At 40.8% G+C, this 18,306-nt stretch overlaps 1 protein-coding gene across 1 annotated transcript in view; it reads left to right on the forward strand.

The window, feature by feature from the left end:
• Positions 1-13,512, forward strand: part of LOC138206433 (transmembrane protein 132C) — a 141,588-nt gene extending 128,076 nt beyond the window's left edge. Inside the window, exons 8-10 of the mRNA XM_069163150.1 lie at positions 4,871-5,180; positions 10,422-10,613; positions 11,212-13,512. Coding sequence (XP_069019251.1) covers positions 4,871-5,180; positions 10,422-10,613; positions 11,212-12,294 — 1,585 coding nt within the window. The 3' untranslated portion in view covers positions 12,295-13,512. The remainder of the gene's footprint in view (positions 1-4,870; positions 5,181-10,421; positions 10,614-11,211) is intronic.
• The last annotated feature ends 4,794 nt before the right edge of the window (positions 13,513-18,306 follow it).

Here is an 18,306-nt window from a genome sequence, read left to right on the forward strand (position 1 = left end):
TGTGACAATCAGATTATTCACTTGGGAAAATAAAAGGAGGCTACATTAAATTGGCTTTGTCGTGGTGCTGCCGAAATACGAGGCATACAATGCAGAGGAGGTTGGATTAGGAGTGTCTAAAATGTCACTGTACTTGTCTCCTAAAAGTACCTCCTGCAATAAGGAATTGGTAATAATTTTGAGCATTACAGAGTTTGAACAGAATTCCAGGGGCTGAAGATTGATGCAGTGCACAGAGATGTATGCAGCGCAGTGCGAGTGGCACCAGACAGTTCTAATAAAAACATTGAAATATGTGATTTTTCTTCAAACATGAATATTGCTGATTAAAATAGAAATAATTCCATTCAGATGAAAATAAATTATCAGTGGAGCACACTGACTGATTTACATTTAATAAAAGGCATTATAATTACTATTCATCATGTGATCAAACAGACAGGGGCTATGGTGAGTACAGAAAGAAAATCATGAATTACATGAAGTATGACATACAGAATATGTGTGCTTTGTTGTTTGGGAACTAGTCAAATGAATAATAACTGAAAGCATCAAGAGCAGAAAGCTCTGACATTTTCAGAATCAGAATCGCTTTATTGGCCATGTATGTTGACACATACAAACAATTTGACTCCGGTTTTAGGTTCGCTCTCAGCATCCAAAAAAAAACAATAACAGACAGACATAAATAGACATAAAAAAAACATAAAAAGACATATTTCCATGATAGAAATGAATGAATAGATACGTATATACACATAAAACAATGGTGCAATTGCACCTAGTGCAAATTGTGCTGATGTGGTTGGGTGTAGTGCAAAAAGGTCCAGTGATGTAAAACATTTAAACTGTTTAGCAGAGTGACGGCCTGCAGATAAAAAAATGTCTTGCTTCTGGTGGTCTTGGTGCAAAGTGCTCTGTAGCACCTACGAGAGGGGAGAAGCTGAAACAGAGGGTGTCCAGGGTGGGATGGATCTGCAGAGATGCCACCGGCCCATTTCCTGACTCTCGATGTGTACAAGTCCTGAATGGAGGGCAGGTCAGCACCGATGATTTTCTCTGCAGTCCTGGCTGTCCGTTGTAGTCTGTTCCAGTCCTGTTTGGTGGCCGATCCAAACCAGACGGTGATGGCGGTGCAGAGAACAGACTGGATTATGGCTGAGTAGAATTGGACCAGCAGCTCCTGGGGCAGGTTGAGCTCCCTGAGCTGCCGCAGGAATTACATCCGTTGCTGGGCTTTCTTGATGATGGAGTTGATGTTGGATTCCCACTTCACTTTTCACAGCAGACACAGTGTTATTGAGGATGGTGATGGGGGCAGTGTTGGGGGTGTCCTCCTGAAGTCCAACCGTCATATCCATAGTCTTGAGCGGGTTCAGCTCCAGGTGGTTCTGACTACACCAGAGAACCAGCTGTTCAACCTCCCATCTGTATGCAGACTCATCTCCATCCCAGATGAGGCCGATGACCGTTGTGTCGTCTGCAAAATTCAGGAGTTTGACAGATGAGTCTCCTGCGGTGCAGTCGTTGGTGTAGACGGAGAAGAGCAGTAGGGAGAGCACACACACCTGGGGGGGCGCCAGGGATGATGGTCCGGGTGCTGGATGTGATGTTTCCCAGCCTCACCTGCTGCGTTCTGTCAGTCAGGACGTTTGTGATCCACTGACATGTGGACGCTGGCACGGTGAGCTGGGAGAGTTTGGTGTGGAGGATGTCCAGGACGATGGTGTTGAACGCCAAGATGAAGTCCACAAACAGGATCCGTGCGTATGTCCCTGGGGAGTCGAGGTGTTGCAGGATGTAGTGCAGTCCCATGTTTATTGCATCATCCACCAACCTCTTTGCCCGGTAGGCAAACTGCAGGGAGTGCAGCACGGGGCCTGTAGTGCCCTTCAGGTGGGCCAACACCAGTCTTTCAAAAGATTTAATGAGTACAGACATTAGACGACGGGTCTGTAGTCATTTAGTCCTGTGATGGAGAGTTTTTTGGGAACCAGGATTTTGGCCAACATCCTGACCATTTTTGCTGTTATCACTTCTCCTCCTTCCTCCGCATGTCACCACATGAACGTATATTGGTCATATATAACTAGAGCTAATATAAGCATCCGAGCAAACAACAAGCTCCACGGCTGTTGGTACACACCAAACCAAATTGCAACAAATGACAAGTGTCCAGGCAGTTATAAACTAATGTTAGCTTATGGTCAAAAACACCAACAAACTTACAACAAATATCTGTATAACTACTACAGAGTAAAATGTAGCTTACTTGAAGCAGTACAGCAAGCTGCACATCGCTTTTCCAACTCTTCCAAACCCTCTAGGTTTTTCGATTGATTGAAGGCCAAAGTGATATGAATGCAGGTCTTGCATGCATCCTGGATAGTTTTTCCTGGCATCTCTTTTTTTTCTTAGAAAAGAAAGAAAAGAAAACTTAATTCGCCAAGCACAGTTTGTTCTTAGGAGAGATAGAATCAGTGGCTGTCTGCTCCGCAATCGTCACTACACTGAAATTATCTTCCTGGGAACACACAGAGACGACCGTTCTGTCTCCGGATTGGATAAAATGGGAATGGGAAAATGCATTCTGTGTTTACTGCAGAGCAAAGGCGCTGGGCAACCAATGTAACTGAGTAAACACTCTATATCAGCGATGGATGTAGGAATGTAGAGCTATTTCACAAAAAAGAATACCAGCACCTTTTTGCAGACAGACATTTTACAGTTGAAAAATCACCTTCTGGCAGACCAACTGCATAATGGTGACAGTTTTTCTTAATCATCTGTGCCTTGTTTGGAATTTCTAAATTGAAGGTTCTTAATCATGAACCAATATATACCACAGTGCTGATTTATATAGAGTAAGCTCATATATCTGCTTCTGATTTTGAGCAACCTGAGCCCAAAAGAGGACCCTCAGCAAATGTTTTAAAGACAACTAAAATAACCACTTTTACATGCTTTGGAACATCTATACATAAAATATTGTTATGTACTGATGTTTTATCAATTAAGAAATACAGTACTTTATCATATTACTATGTTATTTACAACTCACCAGTCAAAATCACCAGCATCCTCTAATGTGTGACAACATCAGTCATTGTTGTTGGCAAACACATTAAGAGACACTCACATCTGCAACTACAACAACATAGAGGATTTTAAACATTAATTAAAGGCTCTTATATTTCTTTTAAATACTAAATATAAGGACTTTAAGTTAAGTGTTTTTCAATATTTTCTTAAAGTGCATTCCTGCCACACAGTCAATGCAGTGGCATTTCCAATTGACCTACAACCCACAGGGTGGCACTCTAACACAAATACCCCCTGCTATTTGTGCCAGATCACATCAGTCATGTCTTTCAAGTGTATCGCTGAATGAATAATGTGTGATATGTGTAGTTTATGTGCAGTTTTACAGAGAAATAAGAAAAAAAGGGAGAAAAGCCAAGTGGTAAATGTCGTCTTGGCATTGCTTTATCAATGTGTGCATGCTCCAACTAAGCGTGCGCTCATTTACTTTCACGTAAGCGCTGCGAGCCACCTCATTAAAAGCCCACCACGGCTGACCTGTCACTCACTGCTACAAACATGGCCTGACCTCATGTTCCTGTTGCCAGCCACAAATGTCACCTTGGTTTAGATTGCCGTCCCTTCACTGACGTGGAGTAAGAGAAGGGGAGGGGATGGTGAAGGCAGGTTAGGAACTAAGCCAAGCCATTGGGCCACATCGTGTTAACCTGTCAGCCCGTTTTTCTGCCTGACCGGCCATGCCTCATTAAACCTAATGGAAACTGTCACTGTCAATCCCCCCGGCCACCTGACCGGTGGAGAGAGGCAGGCAGAGCTTGAAAGAGTAAGAGAAGGTGAGAAGAAAAGAGGGAGAGGGAGAAAGTTGAAAAATAGATAATAGCAAAGTCCAGTGAGAAGATGATGTTGGATATATAGTGAGAGCCAGGGCATACAGTGTGGGAGAGATGATAATGGCAAAGCAAAGGACAACAAAACAGACCTCTATCTAGAGACAGAGAGTGATAGAAGGGGAAGAGCAGACGGATACAAGTGATGTGCATTTGTTATGCTCTAAAAGCCATTGTGAGATATCCTGCTCAAAAAATACAATGCAACACACAGCAAGCGGGATATCAAATTCCAACTTCGAGTTGCTCAATTGTAATACGTTTTCAGTGTTATAAAGGACAGCAAAACATCCAGGTGTCATTCATTTGACCTGTAATTGGATAATTGTTTTTACATTTTACTGTCCTCTTGTGCCAGTGTTTGTTTTTCTCGTTGCAAATCTTTTGCAGTATTTCACATTACAGAGTTGTTTTTGTTTTCATTTCTTCCCCAACCTATTCAGTCTAATGTGGTTCCGCTAATGTGATAAAGGGCTCTATAAACTTTACTTAAATAGGAGCAAAAGAATGGATTAAATGTTCATAACAATCCACTGCTGGGTTTGCAAACACACATTTGTTACAAACCCTATCTTCGGGTATGGCTATATCTGCAAAGTGTTTGCCGTGGGCCAAATAAATGGCAGACATACAGCAAAATATCAGTTGCCCTTTTAAAGAAAATGAGAAAACAAGCCAGGCTGCCGTTTGTCTCTGCAAGCGGTTTTTAATGGATTTTTGAAAACACTGGGAGGCTGTGACTTTTGGAAAGTCAGGCAAATCTGCAACACAGACAGTAGAGGATTTGACTGCAGAATATACATCAATGTTTAGACTTCATGGGCATTAGTGGTGACACAAAGGGTACAAAGAACTATCAGTGCTTTTATCTGGAGTAACAACCTGAAGTACATCTATGCTATTTCCATTGCTCAACTGCACCTCCTTTCCTACTCCGTTAGGTACGAGAGAGTCACTGATGACAAGGATCATGCCGATGCAGCAGAGGAGAGGACAGATAATGCTTGTGTGGCCCAGTACCAGAGCACCACTCTGCGTGTCCTCACACACTTTGTGGCAGATACCGGAGAAATTAGAGGAGCCATGGAGGAGGACGGGCTGGGCCAGCAGAACTTCCTGCTGGGGAGTGACTGGCAGGTGGATGTGACGCAGCTGGTCAAGGAATCTCTGAGGGTGCAAGACCCGAGGGTCGCACAACTGCTGGAGGGTCAAGTCGTAATTGGACTGAGCGCTGGAACCACCAAACTACAGGTTGTATGTGTGTGTAATTTACTAGAATTAAGTCATGTTTTTTGCCCCAACCAATCACCACACATTCGTCTCATGGACCTAATTTGCAGATGACACAGACGCTCCAGTAGTTATCAACTGACTAAATGTTTGTCATGTCAATCAACGTAATCCTGATAAAAAATGTGTTACTTCTGTAAGACAATTTAGAAGGACCCAAAACGCAGCATCAGCTGTCATAACTAATCTCAAGATGGTGACACAGGATGATGACATGCCCATCCTTAATCCTGGCTACACAACTTGGTCAGGTTTGATCATTTTCAAACCAAAGAAAAGGCCATCAGTGAACACAAGACTGGACCTATTTGAACTGCTAAAAAGATCTGACACTGAATTGGCGATGTAGAGATCTAGAAACCAGCTACTGTTTTAGAAAAGTCAGATTGAAAAATGTCACTGAATTAATGCACTTTTGATGCAACCAACATTTGTTTCGTTGGGGAGGTTCAATAGCCATCCATTATCATGCAACGACTTGAAAAATGTATCTGTGAAGAGCAGTGAATTAGAATTCTGAAAACAGGCTCGAGGTTCACAAGACAGTATCACAAATTTAAGCTACTGGGAAATTACTCCAAGAAATCAAGTTACCAAGATTTTTAACTCATCTTTTGGGCTTTTAACAAACCTGCTTTTCTGCATCAACAGGTATATGTTTTTGCCTATTATAAATCCACATGCACAACACCTATACAACAACTGTTACAGACCGACAAAGTTAACAAATGGCCGGTAAAAATTGTGGAGGATTAAGTGGCTGGAAAGAGATTTTTTTTTCAGGGGTTGGTGGAGACCAAAGACAGCTGAAAGGAGAGAATATAGGACTTAAATTAATCTTGTAGCCAGAAACATGACTGTAAATTAATGCTAATGTTGCTCTGCCTCTGCATAAACTTGGCAAACTGTTTATGAATGTATGAGCAATTATAACTTTATAAAAATATGTCATAGTGTGTTTTTCAAGTCGTTGAAGTCTTCCACCCCCAAGTGACCAGAAAAATAAATGAATGTAGCTTTAGACAAGTCATTTTAATGTTTGAAAAGTATAACTACAGATAAATACAAACAGGTCAGAGGCAATGGAGAAGGTAGAACAGGTTTGGCAGTGGAGAGGGAGGGAGTTACAAAAACAATTAAATTGATCGCAGCATGGCACAAACACTTAAGCCCATCATGAGCTGACAGAGGAACATGCCTTCATGGCATGTCTAGTAAGAGCCCTAATAAGGTCCCTCATTCTCTCACCCTTTCACTACGTCTCTACCGGACCGAGACACAGAGAGAGACACAGAGAGAGAGAGAGAGAGAGACACACACACACGCACACGCATCTAAGGTTTGCCTGATAACAGACCATTGGAAGATATTTTCCCTTGATGTCACAGAATAAATGTAAACAGTATGTACCATTATAGGGTTGGCCAAATCATTTTTCACTGTATATTAAAACTGTAATTTGACAGCATACAATTTTCAAAGTACAAGCGCTAGGCCTTCATTTTGGTAGGTGAATTTTAAATCCAACTTCCAACACAATTACTTTCCAAGTGTTGGCACTGAAAAACATTATCATTTCAGTAACAAAGGATGACGTGTAATAATACATGGGATTTCATTATAGAGACATGCTATAGTAGGTCTATATGGCAATGATATAATTAGAGATGCCGCTGAGCTTGATCTCACATGTTGAATTATAACTGTTGTTACCTATAATAAGAATTGCTCCCTTGAAATGCAAATTGTATGTCTGAACATAAAGGTTAACTGTACCACTGAGTGCAGACATGATTAGTTCATGTTTCTGGTGTTTAATCAACAACTTGTACTCAAAGCGAGAGTTATGTTTTCAGTCAAGTCTTTAGTATGCCGCTCAGGTGGTTTGTGGAAAGGTTAAATCATTGTGAATGAAAACATGCCCCTGATTCAGGACAGAGCTTGTGGGCTTAATCCAGAGAAATCATGTAAACACTTAGTGAAATAGGCATACAAAGCAAAGCATGAAATCAGCTCCATGAAGTACAGGGGTTAGTATTCGAGTGGCTTTCCCAATTTTCCTAAAAACATCACAACCCATTTCAATATTTTCCATTTATTACTCAAGCATTTCATTCCTTCAAAGCATCTCAAGTACAATATTAAAAATATAGCAATATTCATGGCAGCACATATGTCTCACAGTGACAAAAATAATCAGCAAAGCACAAATAATTTTACAATATTTGTTCATCTACAGTATTTTGTGTTCAAAGTTTTTGTAGTATTTTGGTCTTCCAAAATGTACTCAGCATTATGTAGTGAAGCCGTTAAAAAAAAAAAAAAAAATGGTCTAATTACACCGAGAAAGCATAACTTGTCATTTTAAATACATTTAGAATTGAGCAGATTGTTGAATGTACAGTGTCTTTTCTTTCTTTCCAGTTCCCTGCAGCAAAAATTCCTGTAGGTCTGTTCTAGGGTCAAATACTCTGAGTGTACCTCTTTATATTTTTTGTTGTTACCTTATTGTTGAGTGGAAAACAATTTAAAAGTTTACAATTTTTAAAATAGAACACATTAGGAGTTTCCCTTCGATTCCGCTTTTATTACAATTGAAGACGTGGATTTGACATTTAAACTGAAGTCATGGATTTCAAAATGCCACTGATGTATTAGAAGATGCTATTGTGGCCATATAATTGGTAGTCTTATCATTAATACACTATGCGGCAGGTTTGGTGGTGTAGGAATAGAAAGGAATAAATCCCTTTAAGTACCGTCTTTCTGACATGTTATGGATAGACTATTTGTATGCGAAACACATTTTGCTGGTAACCTTTGGAGAGTGGCAGTTTCTGAGTCAGAGACACGTGGTCTGGGCAACAATGGATTTCATGCAAGATTGGTGGTTGCACCAGACGAGATGCAGGTGCAAATGGGATTTTGTGGGTTTCCGGTAGCGAGAGCCCTCAGAGATCTGGACAGAAATCATACAAGACAAGCCTCTGACAGCTTTGGATAGAAAGAGGTAAGCCTGGAAGGGGTCTTTAATTGCTCTCTGGGGTTGGAATGAGGAAATCTGTAAACCCCGAAACTGGTGTGAGGAAGGGACTTGACATGACTGGAAGTCTGATGGGAGAGTCTCGTGATCACGGATATAGGCCAAAGGCAGGATCTGCAGCCACTCTAATAGGGCGGAGGAGAAACACAACATTTCGGAAAATTGGACAAAAGATTTTGATAATGGGGAGGAGAAGGCATCTGACTTATACTACTACTACTACTACTACTACTACTACCACAGAAGAAAGGAAAGGAGCCTTGACATCTGGAGATGAACAGTAGAAAGTCTCGACATTTGTTAGTATGAGCGTTGATCTATTTGAGGAAGGCAAAAAAACATTTCTGACATCTTGTGGAGAACTCCGTAGCAGGTTTATAGATTGCACCTTTAGAGGAGAAACATATGGGTCACTCCTTTCCTGGTTGGAAGAAAAGCTTCTTCTACTAAGATACGGTGAGGCATGACTTCTTAAACTTTGTCATGTATCCATTTACTTGCTTATATTTCAGTAGCTAAACTTCTTACAATGCTTTTGAATTCAGCTTGATTTGATTTTAATATGATGCTGACAGCAGTGACTCACTTTTAAAGAATTGGATCTAAACATCCAAAAGTGAAGGCAATGAAAGTATGGTGATGCTGTGTTTATAATGCCTTTTCAGAACCAGAAGCATGTCCTTGCAGACTCGTACATAGTATAACAAGCCAGCAGCTAGAATCCTGTGTCATTGCTCATTTTGCTTTCCTTTTCTTCTGTGTACAAAAAAACCCTTCAAATTTAAAGAAAACCAGTGTGCAATTACAGTGTAAAACTCTTCACAAAGCTTTGCAATCACCACCAATCTACTGTTTGAACCTTAGCCCTCACCTCGGAGATGAGGTTAAAACATGAATCCTGTTTTAAGACTACATTAATTTTAGGTGTTTAAACATTCAAAGATATCGGCTTCCCTTTGTGGGAGAGGAAATGGGAAAATGCAAAGAGGTAAACCACAGGGAAGAAAACAGGGAAATGGGTCTATACAAATGAGGCAGTGATCGGTGCTGACAGTTCATTATGGCTGGTAAATGCGGCCATGTGGGGGCGGTCGGAGGAGAGACTGCAGCCCTAATTGGAGTGGCTGGCAGAGATTCTCATCTCATAACAATATCACAACTATTTACATGCTTCCACCTCTGGCAAATCAAAGGGTTGGAAAATGTGTTACTCGGATGCTGATAATATAGATTTGATTCAAATTTAGGGGTGTTTTTACATCTTAGTGTGTGCTTGTTTTCAGAATCATGATGTTTTGGTTTTTTTACATGTTTCCACGTGCCGATTATTAAATACAATAGTTTAGAACACAGGGAAAGTTCAATTATTTGTGCCATTGAAGTATTAAATAACTGCATGTGATGTTCCAGCATGCCTGAAAACAACATATGTTCAAGTAACGATCTAATCTTAAACAAATGGTTATCATTTTCACCATGACAACAAAGGTAACTAAACTTAAAGTATTGATTTTAGCCCAAACCAGGATGGTTCTTTTGTAAAGTATTTATTTTAACCTAAACCTAACCATACCTCAACGATAGCATTGACAGGTCATAAAACCAATTTATTATTTTTACATCTGTAATTTGTAACATTTTGGAAGGCATAGACAAATAATATCCTGTTGATGGGGGCATCAAGTCAGAAAACACTTATTCTGTATGTGTCCAGCTCCAAACGCTGTATTTTGTGGTTCACTTCAGAGAGTGTGTTGATCATGCATATAAATTAGTATTTGACGTTAGAAAATATCAGAGAATAGGAAGTTTTGTCATGTCTTTTAAAGTACTGCGCTGGAGGGAGACACATTAAAGCTGTAAACAAATATGTCTATGTGTTTTGAGGCCAATTTAATTTAAAAAAAAGTACATCTGAAATTTAGTGAATGTGCCTTAATTCAAAGAAAGAACTATTTGTATCTCTAGACAAAACTCCATTTAGACTGCAGGATGTGGCTTGCAGAGGCCTGGGATTGGATATTTAATCATCTACATTGACATTGACATTGTCAATAACACCAGCCGCTTCCTCTTCATTCCCAGTAATGACGTCATCAAAGATCTTAATGGACTACCATGAGTAGTGAGCAACAATGTTTCGTTTTTGTGTGTTGCAGGTGCTGTCCCCTCTGACATCATCAGTCCTGGCTGAGAGGAGCATCAGAGTGGTGGATGATAAAGTGAGTGTGACAGAGCTGGGGGTGCAGTTGGTATCTGGACTCTCTTTGTCACTGCAGCTCAGCCCTGGGAGCAACAGAGCCATCGTCGCCACTGCAACAACACAGGAAGTCATTGAATCGCTGAAACAGGTATGATGTTATCCAAATACTGTATTTATCATGGACCCATCCAAATATTTACGCATTTTATATTGTTAAGAATTCCTTAAGCCAGCATGGGAGGATAGAAAGTTTAATTGTCACTGTATTAGCACTGTAGTAGGAATTGTATTTGGCTTGCAAGTTCAGGGTTGGATCAGGGTTGTTACAGAGTCTGTGATATTCATTGTAATTTCTCTTTTTAAATGAATTCACTCTTGATATAGTGAAGCTTTCCCTTGATTTGCATCTTCAACCACTGAACAGCTCTGTTATTCCTATAATTATAATTTCAAATGAAGGAAGGCTACAGTCTCTTCCCCTGGAGAGAATAATTGCCTTTCTGGAGAATAGTTTCATACCCATTCTATCCAATTGTTTCAAATGAACCTTTCTACTGTAATTAAGACTGACTTTTGCTTCCCCTATGTTCCTCCATTTCATTTTCCATTTTCTGTTTATATTTTCCGGTCCTTTTGCATTCATAGGGAACGTGCAGATTACTGTTTTTGGAGTTATTTTCAGGGTTATTTTCACACTGGGTTGCTGTTGGACCAATTTCTGTTTGTCTGTGTGTTTGTTTTCTTAGGAGTCCCTTATCAGTGCTTGGCTCCAATTCAGTGATGGATCCATGACGCCTCTAGACAACTACAACCCTGCCCATTTTGTCCTGGCAGCTACCTCTTTGGATGAAAAGGTGGTGGCGGTGCAGCGCAGTGCAGCATGGAAGTGGCCCATCATTGCAGCCAAAGGCGAAGGTCAAGGTTTGCTTGTGCGTGTCGAAATGACCCCATCAGAAGTGTGCCAGAAGGGCAAACGACGTACTATTTTAGCGACTGGAATGGTGAACATACAGGTAAGGTTTGGTCAGCCAGAGGAACAATACAGGCAACCAGGAGACCGGCGAACACGTCCTGATCCTCCATATTATGGCGGATCTATCTCTGACTTGGACACTGGTTTAATTAACCGTGGAGCCACAACCATCAGAGGCCATGTTCCAGTGAGGCCTAATGGGGGCCCTTTATCAGCGGACAGTGGGGCAAGGGTCACAAACGAATTCTCTGAATATCCAAACCAGGCTGAGCTGCCTCGGAGCCGCAGCACCGATGAGGACTTGTTGCCATCTCGACGAGGCCTGACAGACCTGGAGATTGGTATGTATGCCCTGCTGGGTGTCTTCTGCCTGGCCATCCTCGTTTTTCTTATTAACTGCATCTCTTACGCATACAAGTACCGTAGCAAGCAGCTGTCACTGGAGGCTCCAGAGGCGATGCCCCACGCCCACGACTGGGTTTGGCTTGGCCAAGAGGAGGGGATGTGTCTGCAGCAACAGCAGCAGGATGAGCTGGGCGGTACCCTCGAGGAAGGTAGTCAACTACTAAATGGAGGCGTCCAGCGTGGTAATGCTGGTGGAGGAGGATGTAGCTCGAGTGGGAGGGATCACAGGAATGAGTCACTAAACTCACCCACCACTAAGAGAAAGAGGGTGAAGTTCACCACTTTTTCCAATGTCAAGTCTAGTAATGGCTGTCCTGTGCTCAGCCCATTAGCACTGGTGCAGACCAGTGAGATAAAATGGGTATGTCCAGACATCGAGCTTGGGGACTCAAAGGATCTTAGGAACTACATGGAAAAGCTTAACGAGAATGCAATTAAGAACATTGCATAGGAGGTACTGGGTGTTTTCAATGAACTAAAGAGAAACTCACCTGAATGCCTTCAGAATGAGGAGGGAAGAAAAGAATGAGGGGTGAGAAACAGAGAACGAGGTTTTGTCAAACTGTACACCTCACCATAACAACAGAATAGTGCATTCAGCCACTATCGTTTCCATGACAGTGCTGAGAAAGGGTCAAGCAACGGACTACAAGACATTTGCCACGACACCACAGCATAGGTATTAAGGGGGAAATGTGAATTTGATGTTGTTACTTAACTTAAATGTATGTTCTTTGTCTTCAATTGAGGCTCAGTTTCCAGTTTCTTTTTCTATGCATCATCTAAATTGTTTTATGTTTCATTTTGTTTTTTAATCACCTTTCAATGTTGTTGTTTTTTTGTTTTGTTTTTAGAGTTGCTGTCCCTGTCAGCAATTATAGATTCTAGGAGAAGAGTGAAAATACATTTTGTATTGTATATAAATGAAGAGTTTGATTTGGAGGTACTATATGTATAGTAAAATTTTGTAAAGTGCTGTTTGGTTTTATTTTGGTTCTGTTTCGTTTTAGTTTTGTCTCCAGAGACCAGAACCATGCATGATGTTATTTAAGAGGAGGCATGTGTGTCTGATCTGGTACGAAAAATGTGTAGATAACTAATACCAGTAGCCCTGGAGACATGTCAGTTAGGTATTACTACATTCACTCATCTTGAATGAGTTTGGGGTTGGATTCAGTATGTTGATATTGGTTTAAAGAGTTTTGTTAGCCCTTACATTTACCTTATGTTATATCATTTATGTGATCCCCTCTGATTTAGTTCAATACTTCACACAAATGTGACTTTTTATACTACTAACTGAAACAGCCTTGTATTACCATTAAATCAGAACAAGTTCCACTCAATAGAAAATACTGATCACTACCAAGAGTATCAATAGACAATCACATAAATAATGTATGACCCAGTGTCTTCATTTATAAATGTTCCATAGAAATCTGTTTACAGGTTGTATGCCTGGTGGAGATAAGAAAACAATGAGTTTCTCAAATATTACATTTAGGATCCCAGAAAAGAAGTCAAGTTAAATAAAACTGCGAAATGAAAGTCCAAATCTGACCCATTCAATCCTTTTGTCATATGGCTGTATTAGTCAAGTCCATCCTTTTCTACTGTATCTCTGTTTAAAAATTGGCTGCTGGACTAATTAAAACTGAAGGTGACTCTTCTTCGTCTTGCGGCTGTGTGATTCATTGGTCTGGCTGTTGTATTGTATCCTCAGTCCGTCTAGTTTTGCTCATCTGGTTTGTGTGAGTACACAGACAGTGGTTTCATCAAAATATCAAATGGAAGTGTCTTTTGTTATTGACAAAATTATTTTTTTTCTACTGTAATATAAGATTAGTTTTGTTTTTTTCCATTTTAACCAAATACTGTTAAAAATAACTATGGCTACTATGTCAATGTACTGAGTTGTTGTACTCAACACAAAGCAAAAAAAACAAAAACAAGACAGCATCATATAGTGCATATTTGACACAGAAGTAATAGCTCACCTTAGGGATATACTTAAGAAAAGGGACAGATGTTACCTGTGTCAAAACAGGTGCCATTAAAAGCACTTTCAAGATTTCAAGGCAGGTTTTACTTTCCACTGTAGCTCATGTTGGAGTTGTGAATTGTTGCGTTTCTCTTCATAATATTGTAAGGTCTCAACTTTACGTGCCATGGGGTGACCTATGTTTGTGATATCACTATAGCTATAAATAAAATTTAAAGTGAAATACCAGATATTCAGATTGGCAAAATACAACTAGTGGAGTTTTAGAAGTCAAATGGATAACTATTCCAAAGTAAGGCTGTATCCAATAGGGAATAAATAAAGGCAGGAAGAAAGTTGAGCATATTAATCACTTTTACCATGTAATAATACTTGTGAGTATCATTTGTGCATCATAATTTGCTCATAACCCACTCAGACAATTAGTCTTTATCCACAGGATCACAGACATGCTCCTCTTTATGAAAGGGCAACCTAATTAAAGATTACTTAGCTTAGTCTTATTACATGTTAATGTGGCATTTCCTATGCAATTTGTCTTGCCCACTTACTGTACCTTCTCAGATATCATTTGCACCCTAATTAAAGCAAATCCAAAGATGCGCTTTGTAGTTGTCTCCAGGTTACCAGGGAAATGTAAAGGATTTAAACATTTTATTTAATTTTAGGAGCAACGTGATAGAGGTGCCTCAGTAATGTGTTTTATCTTTGGAAAAAGCCAATAAATCACAGCAGGTGTACAAAATAAAAGCCCTTATGACCTTTCCTCACCCTTTATTTACTCCTCCAGGGCATCGCCTACTTTCTATTACAATTTCTGCCAACTTTTTTTCCCCACATCTCTGAATGGCTGAATCCGATTTATCTGTAGCCACTTGCTCATCTTTTCAAGAAATCAAGCTTTCATACTTAAAACTACAGTCCTCTATTGCGTCTTTCATACTTTTCCAAAAATCTTAACCCCTTGCTAATACATCAGTGGACGTTCTTATCACACTGGACCACAAACAACCAACTCTGCTCCACTTTCTTTCCCCCTGCCAGTGAAGCTGCTACTGCTGCCTTTCACTCAGTCCAAGTCATCTTTGACTTGTGCCTGTGTCCTCTATGCTAAAGTGCCAGCTGCTCTTCTTGCTGACAAAGGAATCTCTGGGTATGAGCTCTAACTCACTAAATAACTGACAGCTCCTGTCAGGTATAATGGAAAAGCACACTTTCACCATTACGAACCATCTCCACTGACATCCACTATGCCGATACGTCACTAGTTATTCCATTTCCCAAATGTCCCCACCGTTGCTATGCCAACAATCCTTAACATGACTCTCTCTCTTTTCCCTCTCCTTACCATTTTGTTCTTTTCACATGCAGGATGGTGAACATCACCAATTACATTATAAGCAGCAGCACAGTTGATTTTTTTTTTTTTTTTCAGTCCAAAGTCTTAGTACCCAGTTCAAGGTCTGTGGTCTCGTGCTTCTGCTGGTCCACTGCTTCATTTCCCATTCTGAGAAATTGATCAAATGTGTCCAATTAATTAATTGTTTAGATTGTAAAACAAGACTAACAGTCTACAGCACTATGAAGCTGTGCTTTTAACTAAGTTCTGTCAACATGCTAAAAGGATCACAATAAAAATTAACATCAGGTTCGTACAATGTTCGTTTTCTTAGCTTAGCATGTCAGCATGTGAACATGTTCGCATTAGCAGTATACACAAATTACAACTGATGCAGATGGAAGTATCACTAAGTTTGCAGTTATTTACATTAAGTATTTGAGGACTTGTCATTTTTAACTGAGGCTTCCCCTTGAAAAGTCAGGGAGTCACCTAAGACATTACAACTTACCAAGGCAGGCCTGAATGTGTGGAGCAAATTTAATGGTAAACCAAAACTGTCCCATGAATAGTTTTAATTCAGCCAGAAGATGTGATGTGAAAACTCTGACCTGTTGGTGGTGCAAGGAGATGAAGAGAGATTTATACTGCGGGAGCATGGATGTCTGTACCAAATTTCAAGGAAAGCTATCAAAAAGTGATTAAGATATTTGGAAAAAAAAACAAAAAGTAAACCTGCTGGTGGCAATACAGAAAAAGACAGGAGATAATCAAAGTCTGTCGGCTTCATCTTCTGGGGGTCATGAATGTCTGTACAACATATCATTGCAATTCATCGAATAATTATTGAGGTTTTGCATTCTGGACAAAAATGGTGGTCAAATGACTGACAGACCACATTAAAATTAACTAACATATTTATTTAACCAAAACCTCAGGAGCTTATTTGGTCTAACCAACAGTCTCGCAACACAAAAATATGCAATATACAAAAGGTAAAAGCTAGTGGTCAAAGTTTTCATCTTAGCTTTTCTTTTTTACGTCACAGCCGATTGTGGAATAAAAACAAACCATTCAAATATGCCCCCCTTTAACTTTAATTCCACAAAATGTTTCTTTAAATATCTGTGCTTAGGTATGTTTGCACACTTACAGTGAAAGAAATAATATTTTGATTCCTTGCCAATTTTGTAAGTTTGCCCACTGACAAAGAAATGAATGGTCTATAATTGTAATGGTAGGTTTATTTTAACAGTGAGAGACTGAAATTGATTTGCATTTCATTGTGTGAAATAAGTATTTGACCCCCTACCAACCAGCACTCTGGCTCCCACAGACCGGTTAGATTAGTCCTCTCGCTTTAAGAAAGTACTCCGAATCTCAACGTGTTACCTGTATAAAAAAAAACACCTGTCCACAGAATCAATCAATCAGATTCCAACCTTTCTACCATGGGCAAGACCAAAGAGCCTTGTAAGGACGTCAGGGATAAGATTGTAGACCTGCCAATGAACACCTGAATGATTCAGAGAAGGCTTGGGAGAAGGTGAGGTGGTCAGATGAGACCAGAATCGAGCTCTTTGGCATCAACTCGACTCGCCGTGTTTGGAGGAAGAGAAATGCTGACTATCACCCCAAGAACACCGTCCCCACCATCAAGCATGGACGTGGAAACATTATGCTTTGGGGGTGTTTCTCTGCTAAGGGGACAGAACAACTTCACCGCATCGAGGGGAGGATGGACGGGGCCATGTACCGTGAAATCTTGGGTGACAACCTCCTTCTCTCAGCCAGGACACTGAAAACGGGTCATGGATGGGTCTTCCAGCACGACAATGACCCAAAACATGCAGCCAAGGCAACAAAGGAGTGGCTCAAAAAGAAGCACATTAAGGGTATGGAGTGTTGTAGCCAGTCTCCGGACCTTAATCCCATAGAAAATCTGCGGAGGGAGCTGAAGCTTCGAGTTGCCAAGCGACAGCCTCGAAACCTTAAGGATTTGGAGGATCTGCAAAGGGGAGTGGACCAAAATCCCTCCTGAGATGTGTTCAAACCTGGTGACCAACTACAAGAAACGTCTGACCTCTTTGCTCGCCGACAACGGTTTCTCCACCAAGTACTGAGTCATGTTTTGCTAGGGGATCAAATACTTATTTCACACAATCAATTTATAACTTTTATATGATGTGATTTTCTGGATTAAATTTAGTATATTCTGTCTCTCACTGTTAAAATAAACCTACCATTACAATTATAGACCGTTCATTTCTTTGTCAGTGGGCAAACTTACAAAATCAGCAAGCGATCAAACACACTGCTCAAAAAAAATAAAGGGAACACTTAAACAACACAATGTAACTCCAAGTCAATCACACTTCTGGGAAATCAACCTGTCCAGTTAGGATGTGACACTGATTGTGAATCAATTTCACCTGCTGTTGTGCAAATGGAACAGACAACAGGAATGGTTCTGCAGGTGGTGACCACAGACCATTTCCATTGACAGACGTGACAGAGTCTGGAGACGCCATGGAGAACGTTCTGCTGCCTGCAACATCCTCCAGCGTGACCGGTCTGGCGGTGGGTCAGCGATGGTCTGGGGAGGCGTTTCTTTGGAGGGCCGCACAGCCCTCCATGTGCTAGCCAGAGGTACCCTGACTGCCATTAGGTACCAGGATGAGATCCTCAGACCCATTGTAAGACCATATGCTGGTGCAGTGGGCCCTGGGTTCCTTCTGATGCATGACAATGCTGGGCCTCATGTGGCTGGAGTGTGTCAGCAGTTCCTGCATGATGAAGGCATTGATGCTATGGACCGGTCTGCCCGTTCCCCAGACCTGAATCCAATCCAGCACATCTGGGATATCGTGTCTCGTTCCATCCACCAACGCCACATCGCACCACAGACTGTCCAGGAGATGACTGATGCTTTGATCCAGATCTGGGAGGAGATCCCTCAGGAGAACATCCGTGGTCTCATCAGGAGCATGCCCAGGCGTTGTAGGGAGTGCATACAGGCACGTGGAGGCCACACACACTACTGAGCATCATTTTGATTTGTCATGAGGGATTTCCACAGAAGTTGGATCAGCCTGTGATCTGATTTTTCCACTTTTATTTTG

Source organism: Embiotoca jacksoni, unplaced genomic scaffold (assembly GCF_022577435.1).
Source record: "Embiotoca jacksoni isolate LCO1_2020_lvr unplaced genomic scaffold, fEmbJac1.0.p SCAF_10, whole genome shotgun sequence".
Lineage (NCBI taxonomy): Eukaryota > Metazoa > Chordata > Actinopteri > Embiotocidae > Embiotoca > Embiotoca jacksoni.